The sequence below is a fragment of the Vipera ursinii genome (genome assembly GCF_947247035.1).
Source record: "Vipera ursinii genome assembly, chromosome: 2".
NCBI classification, from domain to species: Eukaryota; Metazoa; Chordata; class Lepidosauria; order Squamata; family Viperidae; genus Vipera; species Vipera ursinii.
This window is the reverse complement of record NC_139513.1, coordinates 108,782,337-108,802,663: the sequence shown is the minus strand read 5'-3', so window position 1 is coordinate 108,802,663 and position 20,327 is coordinate 108,782,337. Positions and strand designations below refer to the sequence as shown.

At 43.4% G+C, this 20,327-nt stretch overlaps 1 protein-coding gene across 1 annotated transcript in view; it reads right to left on the bottom strand.

The window, feature by feature from the left end:
• The window catches only part of LOC310636901 (transitional endoplasmic reticulum ATPase-like), a 28,097-nt gene that overhangs the window by 5,846 nt on the left and 1,924 nt on the right, over window positions 1-20,327 (bottom strand). The window contains exons 2-11 of the mRNA XM_083357052.1: window positions 18,987-19,098; window positions 13,258-13,430; window positions 9,396-9,538; window positions 7,670-7,800; window positions 6,886-7,017; window positions 6,458-6,560; window positions 6,026-6,159; window positions 4,808-4,943; window positions 4,007-4,119; window positions 2,667-2,831 (exon numbers count right to left, since the gene is read on the bottom strand). Coding sequence (XP_083213178.1) covers window positions 2,667-2,831; window positions 4,007-4,119; window positions 4,808-4,943; window positions 6,026-6,159; window positions 6,458-6,560; window positions 6,886-7,017; window positions 7,670-7,800; window positions 9,396-9,538; window positions 13,258-13,430; window positions 18,987-19,098 — 1,342 coding nt within the window. The remainder of the gene's footprint in view (window positions 1-2,666; window positions 2,832-4,006; window positions 4,120-4,807; window positions 4,944-6,025; window positions 6,160-6,457; window positions 6,561-6,885; window positions 7,018-7,669; window positions 7,801-9,395; window positions 9,539-13,257; window positions 13,431-18,986; window positions 19,099-20,327) is intronic.

Sequence of the window (20,327 nt, the reverse complement as noted above, 5' to 3'; positions counted from 1 at the left end):
TGTGCAACAGGAATACAATAGCAACAGCAACAGCGCTTATATACCACTTCACAGTGCTGTACAGCCCTCTCTAAGTGGTTTACAGAGTCAGCTTATTGCCCCAACCTTCTAGGTCTTCATTTTACTTACCTTGGAAGGATGGAAGGCAGAGTCAACCTTGAGCCAATGAGACTCAAACTGCCAAACTGCTGGCAGCCAGCAGAAGCAGCCTGCAGTACTGCATTCTAACCACTGTGCCACCAGGGCTCCCTATTACCAAGGAGCTAATAGTTTCACTGTATTCATTAATATTCATATCGACGCTGGGAAGAATTTTCTAACCATTTCTGGGAATCAGGTGGCATATATCTATATCTAATGAATAATAACTAGTTCACCAGAAAAATGATGGAAATGATGAAAATCTTAGCAATTCTATTTTGTAGAGCACAGAAGCTCTTAAGGGAGTTTGGAATGATTATAATACTAGGTGTCTGCACTAGGTCTTACCTAGTGTGCAAAAATTGTTCTATGTTGGATCTATAGAGGACACCAAATGAGGAGCTCTGGAATTTGTCACAAGACATCAAATCAAATACTTAAGTTTAACCTACCATTGTGAGACAACGGTCATCATCGCACATAACTTAATGATGTGGCTTGGAGAACAGATATACAAGGAATAATTTTAAAAAATATTACCTCTTCTCCGTAAGATGTGAGGAGGAGGAATGGTAGCCATTTTGAAAAGGAAAAAAATTGAAGATGGCCCAAGTTAAGTAGTCTAGAGTATTCTAAGGAGACACAAAAGAACCAGCTCCCTTGTCTGTTGGTACACAATGGGGTAAAGCTCATAATGCTAAAGGAGCACCAGTGGTGGGATTCAGCCAATTCGCACCAATTCGACAGATTTTTTTGTTGCCCAGCTCAGAATGGACTTCCGGAAGCGGCATCCACACAGAGAACTGGGTCCCACCTCTGAGGAGCGCACTACAGGAAACATCTAAGTGAGAGATGTTGCTATTGCATGCCATATGTAAATGGTACATAAACTAACACTGATTTGTAAGGATTAATTGGCAGGAGTGTTCGGGTGTGGGGAGGGAGTTGTATGTGAAGAAACTGAACCTACTGTATATGAAAAATTTATTTTCCATCAGTGGTACAAACCTTAATTTCAAATAGGACACTTGAGTATTTGTTTTGAAAAAGGCCCTTAGAGAAATTATCAAAGAAACAGATTACTCTTCCTAGTCCAACTAGAAATCTGGACTATATGAAACATTTTTTTCAGGCATACAGTAAATATTCAAAAAGATCCTCCTCAATTATTAATATATATGTAATAAAGGAATAAGTACAAGATACCTGCATTTGGATCCAGATAGGATTAAAAAAAATGAACTAGAGATACTGTACTGCAAGTGTATGGACCATACTTGACTCAAAAAAGTTTGCCATGAACAACACACAACAACCCAATGTCACTTCACATAGTGCTCTGTTTTTTAAAAAAATGCATACAGAACTTTAAAAAAGTGAACGAATATGGCATAATTCAAGAAATTATGAACCCTATTCTGTGGTGTGCACTAATTGGCCCAGTCACCAGAAAAAATGGTAAAATGCTCTTTTGTATGGATTCTGCAAAATCTAAGTCTTGTAACTTTCACCACAACCCCATTGCAAGTAAAGGAGACCACCGAGAGCTTTGCACCTGGGTGACCTACATATTTCTCTTCTGATAATTCAAACTGGCACAGTTAATCACCTGCCAAATTATTAAAGAGGATAATAAGCTGGATTTCATTCCAGCGTAAAAAGAAATTTGAATATAGAAATGGGCCAGTCTGGGAAAAGTGGATATTGAGCCTCATTAAGACTTTGATAACTGCTGCCATTTGGTTTGAGAACTATGGGATGAAGGAAGCACCTCAAATTGGATGGGGAAAAAACATGACAGTAGCTATAGACTTTCAAAGTTATACACTCCAATGAAAACCTGATACCAAATTTTTTAATAGAACTGAAGGTATCTTTGCAAGTTCCCTGAGAATAAACATCTTTCAAATGGTGAAGTAAATATGAAGTATCATGTCCATAGTTTTTTTTTACTATATTCTTACTGTTCTCTTTTTCTTCTTTCTTTTTTCCTGCACTCTTTACTCCTCTCTATTTTCTTTTCTTTCATTTAGTATTAGATTTTACTATTATAATCAAAATATATAATAGAATGTATAGCAGAAGAACCATGCATATGCCTGCCATAGATGTATGACATGAATAACAAAATTATTCCAACACAAGGTAACAAGATAATGACACACACTACCAATTAAATCAACATCTGCACTTTGAACAAACACAGTTGGAAGCTATTTAGTAATTACTGTATGAAGGAAATGGTCTTTGCAAAAATCAAGATGCTGTTGTGTATATTTAGAAAAATGTTGAGTCCATTCGTTTGTAATCTTTTTTTAAGGGTTAAAAAGCAGAAATGTAATAAATCAGTAACACTGAAGGAAAGGGCTGGAGGAGTGAGACTGCAATCTTCTCCGCATTTGAGGCAGAGTGTTCTGGGATTAGTTTTTCTGAGAAACTGGGCTCTGTTGACAAGAACTAAAAAAGCAAAAGTAAATTATTATAGAAAAAAGTACTCAGCCATTGGATGTCCAGAACCAGCCTACCTGGAAATCATCCATGGTGACGGCCATAGCATTAAGGATGTCGGCGTCGATTGTATCATCCTCCAGGTCAATGACACTCATCTTCTTACGGATTGCTTGGAGTGCTGCCTCAGAACACAATGCTGCCAGATCAGCACCCACATGACCATGGGTCTCATTGGCCACCTGCAACCACAGTCCAGGTAAATCAGAACATTTAATGGGGAGACTCCTGCAGCCCACCTGGGATCCTCCCAGTATTTATTTGTATAACTCCTAATCACACTTGGCAACTCTGCTGGCATACATAATAATAACCCAAGGTATATAAAAGGCACCAAAAGAATTTAAATCAAAATAAAAACCAGATTAAAAACAAATTTATAAAATGGCAGGAAAATGCTCACAGAGTGCATGCCGTTAGCCATCATATAACCATCTAACAAGCTCTGCTCTATCCTGGGACGCCCAAGCTAGTTGACAAAACCATGTTTAAGAGCCCTCTGGAAGACCAAGAGAGTTGAGCCAACTGCATGGGGAAAGGAGAGAGGGATGATATTCCACCGGTTGGGAGCTTCAGCATCCCATTTGTAGCCCCCAAATATCCTGGAATTCTGCTGATAAAAAATTCAGAGGGGAAAATTGCTCTTTGACTGTGGTGGTATTGCTTTATTTTAAGAGCAGATTGGGGGAGAAATCACAACTATGAAAGGCAAGGTCAAGCTTATGTGAAAGTTGCAGCTGCTGTATTTAATCTGTGACTTCTCCTTAAGATAGCATGTTTGAATTTCTATTTTTAAGCCTTTCCATTCTTTCCACTCTTCATTTTTGTAAAATAACGTAACACTGTAAGAGTGATGAGGCACCTGATTGCCCCATCCTTCTGCAATTTTGTTTGAATGTATCTTTCCTAATTCCCATAACTCAATTTTGATTCCAGCTAATTCTTAATGAGATACTCATTTGGCCTGTGTACCCTAATAAAGCTAATGTAATCATGGCCTTGGTCCCAGAATCCAAGACAGCTGCATGTTTAGTTTTCTAACTATTGGAAGCAGTTTACGCTGCCAGTTGTTAACGATGTAGCTTTTACAATTTACTAACTGTTCCCAAAATAAAAATGTGCATTCAGATATGTAGTTAGTCTTACATGTCCATGATAAATAAACTCAGTCCAATGTAACTACAACATGAGTGCCTTCTGAATAAAATTACCAAGAAAAGTTATTGCTACTATCAAGGAATCCTTAACATTTGTACAGTAGATATTTAGTTATGTAGTCCCAATTCATAGAATAAGCTGAATGAAGTACAATTTTGCTTATCCTTAACCCTTAGAACCCTTTATTCTTTGTCCTTACCTTCTCCAGGTCCACATCATCAGCCAGTTTCATGTTCTTGGTATGTATCTGTAAGATTTCCAGTCTTCCCACTGAATCTGGAATTCCAATGTCAATTTCTCGATCAAAGCGCCCTGCATAAAAGCAGTGAGTAAACAAAATTGTCCAGTCCTGAACAGATAATCTGTCCACACAACTATCAAATTTTATATGTATCAGGCATTAACTGGCTTGCTGACTGATGAAAAGAGATGATGCCTACTTGTCCCCAGTGCACTCCAAAGCTCGAGACTGAGAAAAATGGCATTGTTAGATAGACAAAGAGGTGGAGAGAATGCAGCCCTCAAATGCAGAAAGCTTGCCTTCTCTTTGTTTAATAGGCTAAGCATGAGTGGTAGACACTTTTAAGGCATGACAGTCAACATCCTTAGACTGAAGGTATTGTGTTGTGGGTTCTGGACCGCATGGCAATGAATGAGCAGATGAGTACCGCATGTCAGCTCTTTATTAGTGGTAGGCGCGTACTGAACAAAGGGGGTTACCTGGACCCCTTATATACCTAGCCAGGTGACACTTTGGCCAATCCATCCGTCTGTATCTCCCACCGAAAACCCTTCAGCCAATCCGGCCACAGCACAGCGCCACCTGGTGGTACCTGCAGAGCTGCTGCTCACACCCCGTACATAACAGAAGGGTTTTTTTTTTTAGCTTATAGCTAAAAGCAACTTGTTACATGATATCATTATGAATGGCATATAAGACCAGATCTCAGGCAAGAGAAAGGCAGGGGTAGAAAGAGAAAAACGTGGGACAGATTCTTACCAAATCGACGCAAAGCAGGATCAATACTGTTTGGTCGGTTAGTGGCAGCCATAACTATGACATGAGACCGTTGCTTCAGGCCATCCATGAGGGTGAGGAGTTGGGAAACAATCCGGCGTTCCACTTCCCCATGTGTCTGAAATGGGAACAGAAAAGAAGTACCACGGAATCATCAAATATCAGCAATAACGCCATGCTAGAGAAGCCATTCTAGATTTCAGATTGTGAGTACAGCACCCCCTAATGGAAGAACTGCATGAGACTGTTAGTGGAGGTAAGAAAGGAACAATGGTTTGGAAAGTCTGAGATGCATTATTTGCAGTCTTGCCTTATTTGGATATTGGAGTTGAACAAGTCCAACTCTCTGCTTGGCCAAGGAACTCACTGGGTGACCTTGGGCCATCACTGTCCTCCAATACAACTAATTATAATCAGAGAATTGTGAAAATAAAACATGGGGACAGAAAACCACATATAACACCCCCTGAACAGGAAAAATACAGTACACTACAAGTATCCATTCATTCATTTATAAATGAAGCTAATATTTTGTTCAGCTGCACCTTGTCCACTGACCACAAATTATAGCAAGTTTCTTGCTAGTTCTTCTATACCAGACATGTCAAACTCGTGACATCACGTAACGTCGTGCAACGTATTGGAAGAGTTTTGCCATTGCCGGCAATGGGGTGGGCGCAGCTTCTGGATGATGCATCCAGCCTGCAGGCCGGCAGTTTGACACCCCTGTTCTATAGTATGACTTCAGTTGTCATCAGACTAGGACAGCACTTATTCTTAACGCTTAACAGGGTAGAGGTTTCTACCAGCCCAGTCCTCCATTATGAACCCCTTCACCTTGGTGTGAATTTTACTCCTATGACCGTGTTCTCTTCTAGATAGGTTTCCTGCTTTCTAACTTTATTGTGTGTACAGCAGTCCCGCCTGCTTTTTCATGGAGCTCACCAAAGAAAAAAGATGCATTATCTCTCAGAAGACTGGCTCTGCACATTAGTACTGAGGAAAGAGGTCAGGACTTTCTATAAATTAGTGTTTCACCCATTGATGAAATGTTGTCATCTCTGAGGCTAATCTTTGTGTCTCTACCAACATCTGAGGTGGGGGCAACTGAACGGACTCATTTGAAGTAATAATGCAGTCTCAGAGACCATGAGTGTTTCTTCGAGATTTCCTCTTTGCTTTCAAGAAACCACCCCTTACCTTCTCTCTCTTAGGAGCAATAGCATCCAGCTCATCAATAAAGATAATAGCCGGAGCATTCTTCTCAGCCTCTTCAAAGGCTTTGCGTAAGTTGCTCTCAGATTCCCCGGCCAACTTGCTCATGATCTCCGGGCCTGAAGAAGCAAGACAGAAGGAACTCTTGAACAATCATCAGGGTCCAGAAAAAGAGGACCCAGTGGGCTACCTGGCTTTAGGATCGCCACTTTTCGTTCTTGTTTGGTCATTGCCCAGAGCTGTAAACTTCATTGCACTGGTTCCCATTATGTCGTTATGCTACTCTACAATATACAATGATTCCTTTATGATCATCATATAGAAATGTGGCAGCTAGGAGAATATGGATATCCAGGATAGCCCTTTTTTTCCTATGACACTCACACAGTAAGACTCACATCACGCCGTGTTTCTTACCGTTGATAAGGAAAAAAAATGCTCCAGTTTCATTTGCAACTGCACGGGCCACAAGTGTTTTCCCAGTGCCAGGGGGGCCATAAAGAAGAATCCCTCTTGGAGGCTGAAGAAGAAGGAAGAGAGAAAGCAGAGGAATCACATCAAATGAACGTCTAATAGGTAATTGGTTCACCTGGCAATAAATTAGGTGAGGATATACTAAAAGCCGTAGAGGCCCCCAGCATTCTCTCATTCTTTTAGCAATAAAAGTTTACATTACAAGGCCTATAGCCTGCTTGGGGAAAAAGATGGAGAGAATACAATCAATAGAAACTGAAACAGAATGTCCATCTGCCAAGGATAAAATATTATGGCATATTTTAAAACTAACAAGGACGGTGAACAATAATATGGAGATTGCGATATTCCTAGCCCTCCATTGTACCTACCTTCACTCCAATTGCTTTGAAGAGCCCTGGGTGTCTCAATGGCAGCTCCACCATCTCTTTGATCTGAGCCAGCTGTTTACGGCAGCCCCCAATGTCATCATAGCCAACATCATTGAGGTTCTCCTCTTCATCCTAACAAAAGGCACACAGAAAACATACCACAAGATCCTCACAATGAATCACAGCTTCTCTTTGTCAACCGGGACAACAGTGCATATATACAGTCACAATTGGACTGGAGTCTCATATCTTCAAAGTCTTTATGCTCCTATCTGGTAACATTTGGAATAGCTGCAGAGCTGCTCTTAAAATCTTACCCCTCTTGTCTGCCCTTCGAGATAGTCCAGACAAGAAACACAAGCCATAAATACTATGGTAATCCTACGGTAATGCTACTAGTTTTGCTACAGCAAGAATTGTTTTTGATTGCCCAGAGTCACTTTGAGAATGAGATGGGTGGTCTCTGAAGTTGATAAACAAAATAAAACAGAATCTTGCAAGGCTAAAAGCAGTTCTCTCCTCCTTCACTTTTACTTTCCAGAAAATTAGGGAGTATCCCTTGTGAGATGGTTCCCATATTCCCTTTTCCTTCTGTGAGCTGAGAGACCTTCTGCACAACAGTGGTCTAAGTTGTCGCTTTTCCTCCCCAAGGTTATTCTCACAGACCATTACACCTCTGCACTATTCCCACTGGAAACTGCTGAAGAGCCTCTAATGATCAGCATCAAGATCTGGCTACAGGGTTCCCATTCTTGAGACGGATTTCATTAGCTCTCCCACATACCTCTCGTTTGATGGGCTCCCCCTCACAATGGATAATTGTGTCAGGAGCAACAATGCAGTGGGGACTGGGATCTACCTCCACCACCTTAAATTCCACAGCTCTCATTCCACCACGTACAAGGAAGATATCACCTAGAAAGAGCAGAGAAATTACATTGCTAGCTCAATTCATTACCTTCCTCAGAACTGAACCACAAAATCAAAGTGATGTCCCATGATAACAATTAGGGCTTGGCGACATGGGTGAAACAAACAAAGAAACAAAAAGGTAAATTTTTAGCTAGTAAAGGCACTTTAAAGTGGGACCAGCTGCAAAACCTAAATCAGGTCCACAGTTCCTATTTGTTGTAAGAAGCACTCTTGCTTTGGCGAGGCTCCCCCATAATTCTAGAAAATGGCAAAAATCATTTCCATCAAACTTTTAACTGTTAATTAGATGGATTTTAATAGTACTGACTTTAATTTTATCTGATTTTAACTAGAGCACATTGGTTTTATTTTTTTTGTTCTACAATCTGTATTTTGGTTGCTGCAAGTTGCCTTAAATGTTGTACGGAGAGAAAAGTGGGATATTTTTATTTATTTATTTTATTTTAATTCCATTTATATACCGCCCTTCTCCGAAGACTCAGGGTGGCTTACAAGCTTAGCAGTAGCCTTCATTATGCCTGCTTATTAGGGCTTTCACACACACCCCAAGCGGCATTATTACAAAGTCAGCTTATTGCCCCCAACAATCTGGGTCCTCATTTTACCTACCTGGGAAGGATGGAAGGCTGAGTCAACCTTGAGCCTGGTGGGATGCGAACCTGCACTAATTGCAGGCAGCTGGTGTTACTTAAGGAGGCATTAGCCCACTGCTCCACCAAGGCTCTTTACATATAAATGTAACCAATAAATAAGAGACTAAATAAGAGTAAGAGCAGCTGAAAAGGGGGGGCAATTCCAGTGTATGTGCCCAGTGTCGTAAAGAAAAGCTATGGAGGAAGCAGGTGTTGCTGCCATTTTCATTATTCTTATGGCCTATGACCTCAGCCCTTAATGCTGTGTGAGATGGAGGAAGACACCTAAGGGAAAGAGGGTTATAAAGACGGTATTGACTGCAACTACAGCCGCTAGCAGTACTTGAGAATTAAAAACAACTTGTGAGGAAAAAAACAACTAGTACTCAGGTTAGAGACTGGGAAACCATGAGGCCTAGTCCCGCCTTAGGAACAAAGCCAACTGGGTCCTTGCGTCTATTACTCTCTCTTAGTCTTAGGAAGAAGACAATGGCAAACCACTTCCAAAAAACGTGCCAAGAAAACTGCAGGGACTTGTCCAGGCAATCGCCAGGAGTCAACACTGACTCAAAAGCACGAATAACAAACAAACGAAACTTTGGGTGGAACTTGGTAGCTTGTGAGGCAAAGCATTCATCCCATCAAACCAGGAACAGTTAATAAAGAGGTGTCTATACCACTGTTTTCGTCTTCTCTATCTCAAAAAGTCTCTCGCCAGCTCTACTTCTCTTTATCCTTTCCCTCGGGACAGGCCTAGTGGGATGATGTATGAACAACTTCTACTGGGTGCTTCTGACTTCTGTTTTGCCAGCCCGATTGGTTTCAGGCCAATCCAATAGGTAACGTAGAGGCGACTGAGAAAATGGCTCCATTTCTCCATCAGTAAGGAGGTACGACTGCACAAGTGAAACGGAGAAACGTACCTTGCCAGTCTGTCAGTCTCACCTTTATGTACAGGACGATAGGCTTCCAGAAAGTATGGTTTGAGGTAGACATCAAAGAGGTTCCCAGTCAACCCTGTAATAGTGTCATCGATGGGGAGTACGTGAATCCTCTTTCCATACTTCACATCTGGACAGGCCTGTACACTAGAAATAGAAAGAATCAGATGGCCTCATCTGAGGTCAGCATTGTGCTCAACACATCCACTGCTTACACATATTCCCCCGATGTTCAGCTAAGGAAGCTCCCATGATGAATGATACTGAAACAAGAATTAGATGGGACCAGAACATCTAGATATCTATTTTCTCTCCCACATCACTCTTCCCCCCGCCCCTCTTCCTAACACCCAATTTCTCTATCCAGCAGCAAGCCGCAGAGAAGAAAAAAGAAACCCTTATCCAAGATCTCAGCTGACTTCACACTCAAGGCCTTTTAAGTAAAGCCAAGGCAGCATTAGGACTGTAGGCTGCCCAGCACTGCTTTACAAATATCCTGGATTTATAGGGCAAGTCACCATAGCGCTTATTGAGTGTTCTTGTCAAATTCAATATCCCAAAATTCTATCTGGAGAACTTCTAAAATATTTTTATTTATATACAGTAGTTTTGCTTTTTCTTCAAGACCCCCCCAGGCAGCATGGATGAGTATGTCTCCTCATCCCGTTTTTCCACTTGATAATTTAATTTTATTTATTTATTTATTTATTTATTTATTTATTTATTTATTTATTTATTTATTTGATTTATATACCACCCTTCTCCCGAAGGACTCAGGGCGGTGTACAGGGCAATAAAAATAAGAATACAGGATACAAGATTTAAAGTTAAATGATTGTGCCCAATGTAGTAGGTTAGTTAAAATAATGTTAAAACCCAAACCCATCAGGCCAGGCCGGCTTGTTCGAATAGATAAGTTTTTAGATCACGCCGGAAGGAGCGAAGGTCGGGGGCCATCCGGAGTTCAGCCGGTAAGCGGTTCCAAAGGATTGGTGCGCCCACCGAGAATGCTCTCCCCCTGGGGGTCACCAGTCGACATTCTCTGACTGGTGGTACCCTGAGGAGGCCCTCTCTGTGGGAACGTATAGGACGGAGGGAGGTTGACGCCGGCAGTAGGTGCTCCCGTAGGTAATCCGGACCCATGCCATGTAGGGCTTTGTATGTCATCACCAGCACGTTGAATATCACCCAGAAGGCAACTGGAAGCCAATGCAGCTCACGGAGCAGAGGTGTAATATGGGAGTATCGGGAGACCCCCAAAAGAACTTGCGCAGCTGCATTCTGTACCAGCTGAAGCTTCTGAGTGGTTCTCAAGGGCAGCCCCATGTAAAGAGCATTGTAGTAGTCTAGACGAGAGGTCACAAGTGCATGAGTGACTGTACGCAAGGCATCTAGGTCCAGATAGGGTCGCAACTGGCGCACCAGACGAACCTGGGCGAAGGCCCCTCTAGTCACAGCTCCTATATGATCATCTAAGGAGAGCTGTGAATCTAAAAGAACACCCAAATTGCGAGCCTTATCTACGGGGGGTAATAACTCACCCCCAATAGTAAGAGATGGAATAATCTGAACTTCCTGAGATGCCGGTATGTACAGCCATTCAGTCTTGTCCGGGTTGAGTTGAAGCCTGTTCTTCCCCATCCAGACCCGGACCGCTTCCAGGCAACGGGACATCACGTCGAGGGCATCACTGGGGTGGTTTGGGGTCGAGATGAAAAGCTGGGTATCATCAGCATACTGATGATATCCCACTCCAAAACCACGGATGATCTCACCTAGCGGCTTCATATAGATGTTAAATAGGAGTGGTGAGAGGACCGACCCCTGAGGAACTCCATAAATGAGAGGTCTCGGGGTCGATCTCTGCCCACCCGCCAACACAGACTGTGAACGTTCCAGAAGGTAGGAGGAGAACCACTGAAGAACAGTGCCTCCCACTCCCAATCTCCTGAGATGCCGCAGTAAGATACCATGGTCGATGGTATCAAAAGCCGCTGAGAGGTCTAATAGGACTAGGACAGAGGAACAACCCCTGTCCCGAGCTTGCCAGAGATCATTCATCAGAGCGACCAATGCCGTCTCCGTGCTGTGTCCGGGCCTGAAACCCGATTGGTACGGGTCTAGATAATCAGCACCTTCCAGGAACAGAGGAAGTTGATGCGCCACTACGCTCTCAACAACCTTCGCAAGAAAGCGAGTTGGAGACCGGGCGAAAGTTGTTTAAAACAGCTGGGTCCAGGGCAGGCTTTTTGAGGAGGGGTCTCACCACCGCTTCTTTCAAGGCTGTGGGAAAACTGCCCTCTTTCAAAGAAGCAGTTATCACTGCATGGATCCAGCCTCGTGTCCCATCCCGAGCCGCATAAACCAGCCAGGAGGGGCACGGGTCCAATAAGGACGTAGTGGAGCTCAGCTTCCTCATAATCTTGTCTACCTCATCCAGAGTCACAGGGTCGAACTCTTCCCAGATAACATCAACAAGACTGTCCATGTTCTCATCGTCAGATTCTGCCCAGTCGGAATCCAGACCGGTCCGGATCCGAGCGATTTTGTCCAGCAGATGTTGGCTAAATTCCTTGGCACGACCCTGTAAGGGATCCTCCCTCAGCTCTTGATTAAGGAGGGAGCGGGTCACCCTAAACAGGGCGGTCGGGCGATTATCTGCGGACGCGATAAGGGTAGCAAAGTGATTAGACCTTGCCCTCCTCAACGCCGCGAGATAAGACCTCGTAAAGGACCTTAGTCGCGATCGGTCGGATTCGGATCGGCTGGATCTCCAACAGCTCTCTAGGCCCCGTCTCCGACGTTTCATCTCCCACAGCTCCGTAGAAAACCATGGAGCCCACTGGGATCTATACCGGGTCAGGGGCCACATGGGTACAACTCGGTCGAGTGCTTCTGTGGCAGCCTTTTCTCAGGCTTCCACCATGGCATCGGCCGAGCTATGATCAAAGGAGGCAGGTGGGGACCCAAGCGCTGTTTGGAACTGCTCAGGGTCCATTAGCCGTCTGGGGCGGTACCATTTCGTTGGTTCAGTAACCCCACGACGGGGAGTGGCAAAACGGAAGGTCAGCTGCAGGAGATGATGATCTGTCCATGACAGGGGTGTAACAATTGGGGAATCCCCACCCAGATCATCTAACCACTGTCCAGATAGGAAAATCAAATCGAGCGTGTGACCTCCTACATGAGTCGGGCCCTGGATTACCTGCGTCAGGTCCATGGCCGTCATGGAAGCCATGAACTCCCGAGCCAGCTCAGATGATCCAGGGATGGTAGGTTGAAGTCACCCAAGATCATAAATTTGGGGAACTCAACCACCAGTCCCGAGAGGATGACAAGAAGCTCGGGCAGGGCTGCCGCTACGCGACTAGGTGAAAGGTACACTAGCAGCAAGCCCAACTGAGCCTTAGGGCCACATGTTAGGAGGAGAGACTCACACCCGGCTATTTGGACAACAGTGGCCTCCCGCGGATATAGGTTCTCCCTCACCGCTACCGCCACTCCCCCGCCTCTTCCCTGAGCCCGAGGCCTGTGTAGCACCCGGAAACCTGGTGGGCAAAATTTTTTGAGATATGAGATATGTGACCTTGCCAATTATTCAAAAAGTTTCAATGTCTAAAAAGAGAATCTGAATATCCCTGATCTTAGTCCAACATTCCACTTCACCACACGTACAGTATATAGGAAAACTATTGTTAAGGCTGTTTCCTTCTAAATTGTTGAAATCTCCATATTTACTCCCACATTTTGTTTGATGCCTCCTCCTTCTGAGCCTAAACGAAACCGTGGCATGTTTGCATTTTAGCTTTCTCTTCCACCGGCAGTCTTTCTTTTCCCACCATTATTCTATTTGGGGATGTCCTCACCTGACCACGTCTCCAAGGCGCACACGGAGGTTGTTACGGGTGACACGGTTCATTCGAATCTTCTCACTCTGGCAAGAGTCATCCGTAAGAACAATGCATACTGTCTCCCTGCGTTTCTTTCCCTTCATAAGCACCGTATCTCCACGGAACAAGTGCAGTTCTTCCATTTTAGCCTGAGGAGAACCAAAATAGTTTGGGTTTGGACCCTCCGGTACAAAGAAGACTATAACGTGCTCATTTTGTATAAACACTAGGGCAAATCATTATTTGTGGACAAAGGGAAACGATGAGAATCTGTCGTTAGTTCAGAACACACTGTGGCATCACTGCACACCTAGGCTATTAGGGATGTACAAGCATCCACCAGAGGTGAAGTTATATCTGTTGCAGGCTCTTTGTGGACTCAGGGCTGCTCAAAATTCCACCGAAGCCTTTCTGCCCAGAGATGTTGCCTTGTGTGATCTCAAAGTTAAAAGAAAAGCTGTCCTGGGGCAATGGGCTGTTGCTAGTGCAGAGAAGCAAAAGGGGCTGCTCCTGAGGGTGGGTCATTATATACTACTATTAAGAGCACTGTTTTCAGCAGATGAGGAACTGTCTCGCTTTGCTGATTTTCCTGATTGTTACTTAGCATTATGAGCTATATATACAGAGATGGTAGGACGATGGAAAATAGAGGTTGGCTGGGAAAAAAAGTAGTGACAGGCAATTGGATAGCCGGTGGAAGAATGCAATTTGGCTGATGCTGGAAATGGAAAGCTGGCTGGCTTCCCTTCTTTACAGATTGCAGTCTAATGTCCAGAGATGTTCGACAGCCCCAACCTAAAAGTCCGCCTTTTTAATCCTATGTATACTACGGTGGGAAGGTAACAGCGTTCCGTGCGCCATTGGCATCTAGTCATGCCGGCCACATGACCACGGAGACGTCCTTGGACAAGCGCTGGCTCTTCGGCTTTGAAACGGAGATGAGCACCGGCCCCTAGAGTTGGAAACGACTAGCATGCATGTGCGGGGGAACCTTTACCTTTTTATACTACTGGGAAAATTGCACAGTATCCAACATTTTGTGTTGACCTGTATGTATTGCAAAGACACGCATGATAGAACAAGGTGGTGTCCCTTGGGACAGAATTCCCCAACATTTCTGGCTTTCTGGACAAGCGCGGGGGTAGGTGGGGGAGGGGACGGTTCCAGACGAGTGGTCGGCAAGCAAACGCACGTAGCTCCATTGGCACGAGTGGCGTGCATGTGTGCCTGCTGTTCACAGAAATAGAGCACGTGCACAAGCACTCGCCCACTGCTCATGCAAGTGAGGGTGCATGTGCGCATGTGCATACTCTCTGGCCGTTTCAGCGGTCCGGTTGCAATCCCCTCACCATCCACTAGTGGGCCGTCACCCACAGGTTGGGGACCCCTGCCTTGGGATACTCTATGTTGTAGCAGACTAGAGTTGGAAGATAGAGAAGTGATGTGGCTGAATCCATAGAAATCCCACCTGGCTTAGCAGACCCTCCACCAGATAATCTGCTAATTTCGATTGCTTCTATATTTGGATGGCCAACATAGCATAAGCCTGCTGCTTATGTCTTTTCCCCTGAGTTAACCAAGCTAGTAGTTGACCTGGGGCTGGACTAGACCCAACTTCTTGTCTAGATTTAAATCATACTAAAGTTGCCCAGTCAGGGGTGACTCAGGATTTTAGGTCCAAGAACCTCTTATCATGTTTTTACTAGGAGCTGAGCATGATGAAGGAGGTAGGCAGAGGTCTGGATATTAACTCGGAGAAAAAGACTATTATGCTATAGCAGGGGTCTCCAACCTTGGCAACTTTACGACTTGTGGACTTCAATTCCCAGAATTCCTCAGCCACCTGGCTGAGGAATTCTGGGAGTTGAAGTCCACAAGTCGTGAAGTTGCCAAGGTTGGAGACCCCTGTGCTATAGGACAGACAACATATTCAGAGAATGCTTACGTTATCTTAAGTCACCCAAACATAGCTTGAAAAAGGTTGTTGTAAGAATTGTGCTGAGAAAGTCCTCCCCTGATTACTAAAAATCTCTAATTAGGCCATTCTCCAAGTTAGTCCATTCTAGGGCAAGTGTATGGCTTTGCAACTCCACATTCTGATTTTCTGGACTCATCTTCTGGAGTGAGGTTCTCCCTGAGATCCGGATGGCATTCTGGAGGGCCCTAAAGACCAGGCTCCACCTCTGACATCGAGTTATGGTGGTTGGAGCCCTTTATGAATGGTCAATAAATGTGTGTTGTGGCCTGTATTGTTAATGTGAGGTGGTTTTTTTATGGCATATTGTTGTTTTGTTTTTACATTGTAACCCACTCAGAGGCAATTGGCAATATATAAATAAATAAATAATTTTAAACCAGTATTTCATCCATGATATGATCCTGAGACTGCTTTAACTATTTTGGTAGCTGATTTATGTTGAAAACTAACTAGGGAATTGACAAAATTATCCTGGACTTCTCAAAAGCCTTGAACGCCATGATATTCTCCACAAATATCTAGTTGAACTGGAACTTACGAGGCGCTGTTTTGCACAGATTCCTATCTTTCTTATTGAGATATTTCCAAAAGGTGATACAGGTAGTCCTTGTTTAGTGGCTGCACCATTCAGTGACGATTCAGAGTTATGATGTTGATGAAAAAGTAACTTTTGACCAAGTTATGCATTTATCTTGGGGGTCCTTCTAGATTCACAGCTCTCTTTGGAAGAGCATATTGGAGCTGTGACTAGGGGGGCCTTTGCCCAGGTTCGCCAGTTGCGGCCCTATCTAGACTGGGATGCCTTGCGTACAGTCACTCATGCGCTCGTGACTTCTCATCTAGACTACTGTAATGCTCTCTACATGGGGCTGCCCTTGAGGTCCACCCGGAGACTTCAACTGGTGCAGAATGCAGCCGCGCGAGTTGTCTTGGGGGTTTCCCGATACTCCCATGTTACACCTTTGCTCCGCAAGCTGCATTGGCTACCGGTTGCTCTCCGGGTGAGGTTCAAGGTGTTAGTGATGACTTACAAAGCCCTTCATGGCATGGGTCCGGATTACCTACGGCAGCACCTGCTGCCGGCATCAACTTCCCTCCGTCCAGTGCGCTCCCACAGAGAGGGCCTCCTCAGGGTGCCTCCAATCAAAGAATGCCGATTGGTGGCCCCCAGGGGGAGAGCGTTCTCTGTGGGCGCGCCAGACCTATGGAACCGCTTACCGGTCGAGCTCCGGATGGCCCCCGACCTTCGCTCCTTCCGGCGCGATCTCAAAACCTTCTTTTTTGAACAAGCTGGCCTGGTCTGACGGGATGGGGTTGGGTTTTTTATAATTAGTTTTAACTTTTAATATGTATTAATTACTACGGGCATAGTTGTTTAATCACTTTTTAATTTTTGTATCCTGTTTTTTATTATGTATTGCCCTGTTCACCGCCCTGAGTCCTTCGGGAGAAGGGCGGTATACAAATTAAATTAAATTATTAAATTAAATTATGACCTTCACAGGTCTGTAAAGAAAAGGAAAACTAAAATAAGACTGTAAGCACACTTATAGTCTTATTTAGGGACTGTGTTGTTTGATGACCAAGTTACTGGTCCCAATTGTGGTTGCTTAAACAAGGACTACCTGTACTGGGAAAACACTGTTAATATCAGATTTCTGACCTACAGTATAGTTTTTCTACAGATTGGATCTTGTTGGCTCCATAATTCAACATTTACATGAACTGACAGGGGTGTCAAACTGCTGGCCCGTGGGCCTGATGCATCATAGCGAAACCGCGCCCACCCCATTGCCGGCAATGGCAAAAAAGTCGCGATACATCGTAACACGTCACGTGATATTGCAAGTTTGACACCCCTGCACTACAATATTCATTTGAAGCTCCAGAATGCTGAAAACACTAAGCTACCTTGCATCTTATTAATCTCAAAAAAAAAACCTCCACAACCCAATGCCCTTGAATATATCTTAATCTCAGGAATGGTTCTGGATGAAGGAAAATATGCTGAAACTAAATTCAGACAAGATAGAGATGTTATTGATAAAGAAAAGGCTGGATTTTGGAACTGAGATGTTTGTTTTCAATGGGCACATTGCACATTTTGGGGGTGCTTTTTTAAAATGCCACTGTTGCTAGATTTTCAAGTGGCAACTACGTCAGGGAATGGTTTTGCGTAAATATAGCTGGTGTAATCACTGTGATCCTTCTTAAGTGGATTGGACTGAGTAATATTTGGCATTGCTTTTGTGATAGCCCATCTTAACTGTTGCCATGTTCTGAACACGGATCTACCTTGAGAAGTGCCTGGAAATTATTTGTAGTACCTCAGCAGCTACTAGTGCAAGTTATATAAAGGTAAAGGTTCCCCCGCACATGCATGCTAGTCATTTCCAACTCTAGGGGCCGGTGCTCATCTCCGTTTCAAAGCCGAAGAGCCAGTGCTTGTCCGAGGACGTCTCAGTGGTCATGTGGCCGGCATGACTAGATGCCAAAGGTGCACGGAACGCTGTTACCTTCCCACCGTAGTGGTCCCTATTTTTCTACTTGCATTTTTACGTGCTTTCGAACTGCTAGGTTGGCAGAAGCTGGGACAAGTAATAGGCGCTCACTCTGTTACGCGGCACTCGGGATTTGACCCACCAAACTGCTGACCTTCTGATCGACAAGCTCAGCGTCCTAACCCACTGAGCCACCGCGTCCCTAGTGCAACTTATAGGAATCATTAAAATAATTCTGAATTTTTTTTTCTGAGTACAGGTAGTTTTCCACCTGGAACCACAACTGGAACCAGAATGTCTGTTGCTAAGGAAGGTGGTTGTTAAATGAGTCATTCCCAATGTTATAGTCTTTCTTCTCTGCAGTCGTTAAGTGAACCACATGGTAATTAAGGAAATCCAGCTTTCCCCATTGACTGCTTGTTGGGAGCTGGCTGGAAAGGTTAAAAACAGTGATCGTGTGACCCCAGGATGTTACAGCTATTGTACGTATATGCTGATTGCCAAACACAGAAATTCTGATCATGTGACTGCTACAACAATCGTAAGTCAAGGGACTGATTGTAACTCATTTTTTTCAGTGCTGTTGTTTTGTGCTGGACAGTAATGGCTACAGTAATGCTGTCTGTGATAATGTTTTCAGACATGCAAAAACAGCTTTTGTTAAGGTAAAAAGAAAAAAAGAGAAGTAAAACAAGGCCTATCAAGAACTGCAAAACGCATGAAATACTGAGGATAGTTAAACACTTCAGGATATGTGTGCATGTGTGTATGTGCTTATGGGCATACATGATGAAAACACCAATGGGGATGATAAATAACTTGCTTAAAATGCTAGGAGGTGATTTTAGATTTTAGAGAGGGTTGGTTAAGAGTAATCTAACCACAACCAACCCAGTTTGATTAAAAAAAATATAAACTTTAAAGTTAAATATCTTATAATTGTTTTATGTTGTGTTTGTTGGGTAGAATATTGGAGGTAGGCTATAAATATGACGATAGAACTGTCTTCCCCACCCTTTCATTCTTCTCATATGTTGGGATAGCCACTTTCCAAATTCTCAGTTATCTTGGCCAAAGGTAAATATTTATGGGAAAGGGCTGACTTAACACATCTTGCAAGCAACAGATTGGGAAGACTGGTCTAGAATGATTTTGGAAATTGGAATATAGGACAGAAATTGGTCTACTGAAGGCATTAAAAAATGGAACAATGGATTTAAATTTACCTGGGACAGACTCACAATACTATTGTCTTCATTAGCTGCTTCATCTACAACGAGGCGATTAGGACGATGTTTTTGGCGTAGGATGGCTGTGGAATAATCCTCTCCCTTGGGGCTGCAGAAGAGAAGAGATTTAGATGCACACATTGGATGTTATGATGGAGAAAAGGTTCTCTGCAGGCTATATTCACATATCACGCTGAACCACAAACTGGCCAACCACATTTTAACTCAGCATACTGTCCACACGTAATGAATGGATGGAGCCATTATAGGTAGTTTATGGTTCAGTGTTATATAAATCTATAATCCTGAGTTAGCTAAAGCATATTTAATTTAATCATAAGCTAATCACCCAGGTTGGGTTTGCATGACATGCTACGCAAAACTGTGGTTGGCTAGTATATGGTTCATGAAGTTGGATGAATGTAGTCATGGATTTTTAATTACAAAAATACCTAAGCCAAAGAGATACTCAGACCACAGAAGCCTGTGATCTCATAAACCATGTGGGAATCTGATATAAAATGCATTATTGAAGATCATTATTTATCATCATTAACATCATCACCACCACATCAATAGTCTATATAGTAATAACATTCTCCCATTGTCTGTTTGTAACTTTCAATTGGGCAAATAGACAATATTTTTTGACTCATTGTACCTCAAATGGGCTGACTTACAGTATGTGTCCAAAATCTGGGACAATTACTTCACGGGACTGAAATTTCAAGGATCTTCAGAACAGTTGTATTGACAAATATGTGGCTGCTACAGTGCCATTGCTGTCAACTGTAGTCATGTGATTGGGATTTCCAATGTTCCCTGACAGCTTCCCACAAGCAAAGTCAGTTGGGGAAGTCAGAAGTCGCTCCCACTCCCACTGGTTCGTTTTTGGTTTTTTTATCTGTCCACAGTCATGCTGTTTATCTGTTTAGGTAAGAAAGTGTATCTGAAACGATCACCCAATAGGTCTTGGCTTGTCTGGTTATTCATTACATTTCTATCCTAACTTTCAATGCAGAATTCAAGCTAACATATACAGCACCTTCTTGTATTTTCCCCCCACAACATTACAATGAAGAAAGCTAATTAAGGGAGAGTGACAGGCCCAGAGGCAACCAGGGAACTTTGATGAAGACAGAAGGTAGATTTCAGTTTGAATCTCCAAAGCTGGCACTACACAGATATTAACTACTTTACGACCTAAATATTTTTTAAAGGCAAGATTGACAGCAACATATTAAACAACAAATCTCAGCAATATTTATTGTGATTATTTTTTCACAATAAGTATTGCAAGAAACTTAGGTGGGGAACAATTATCTATTATTACTTTAC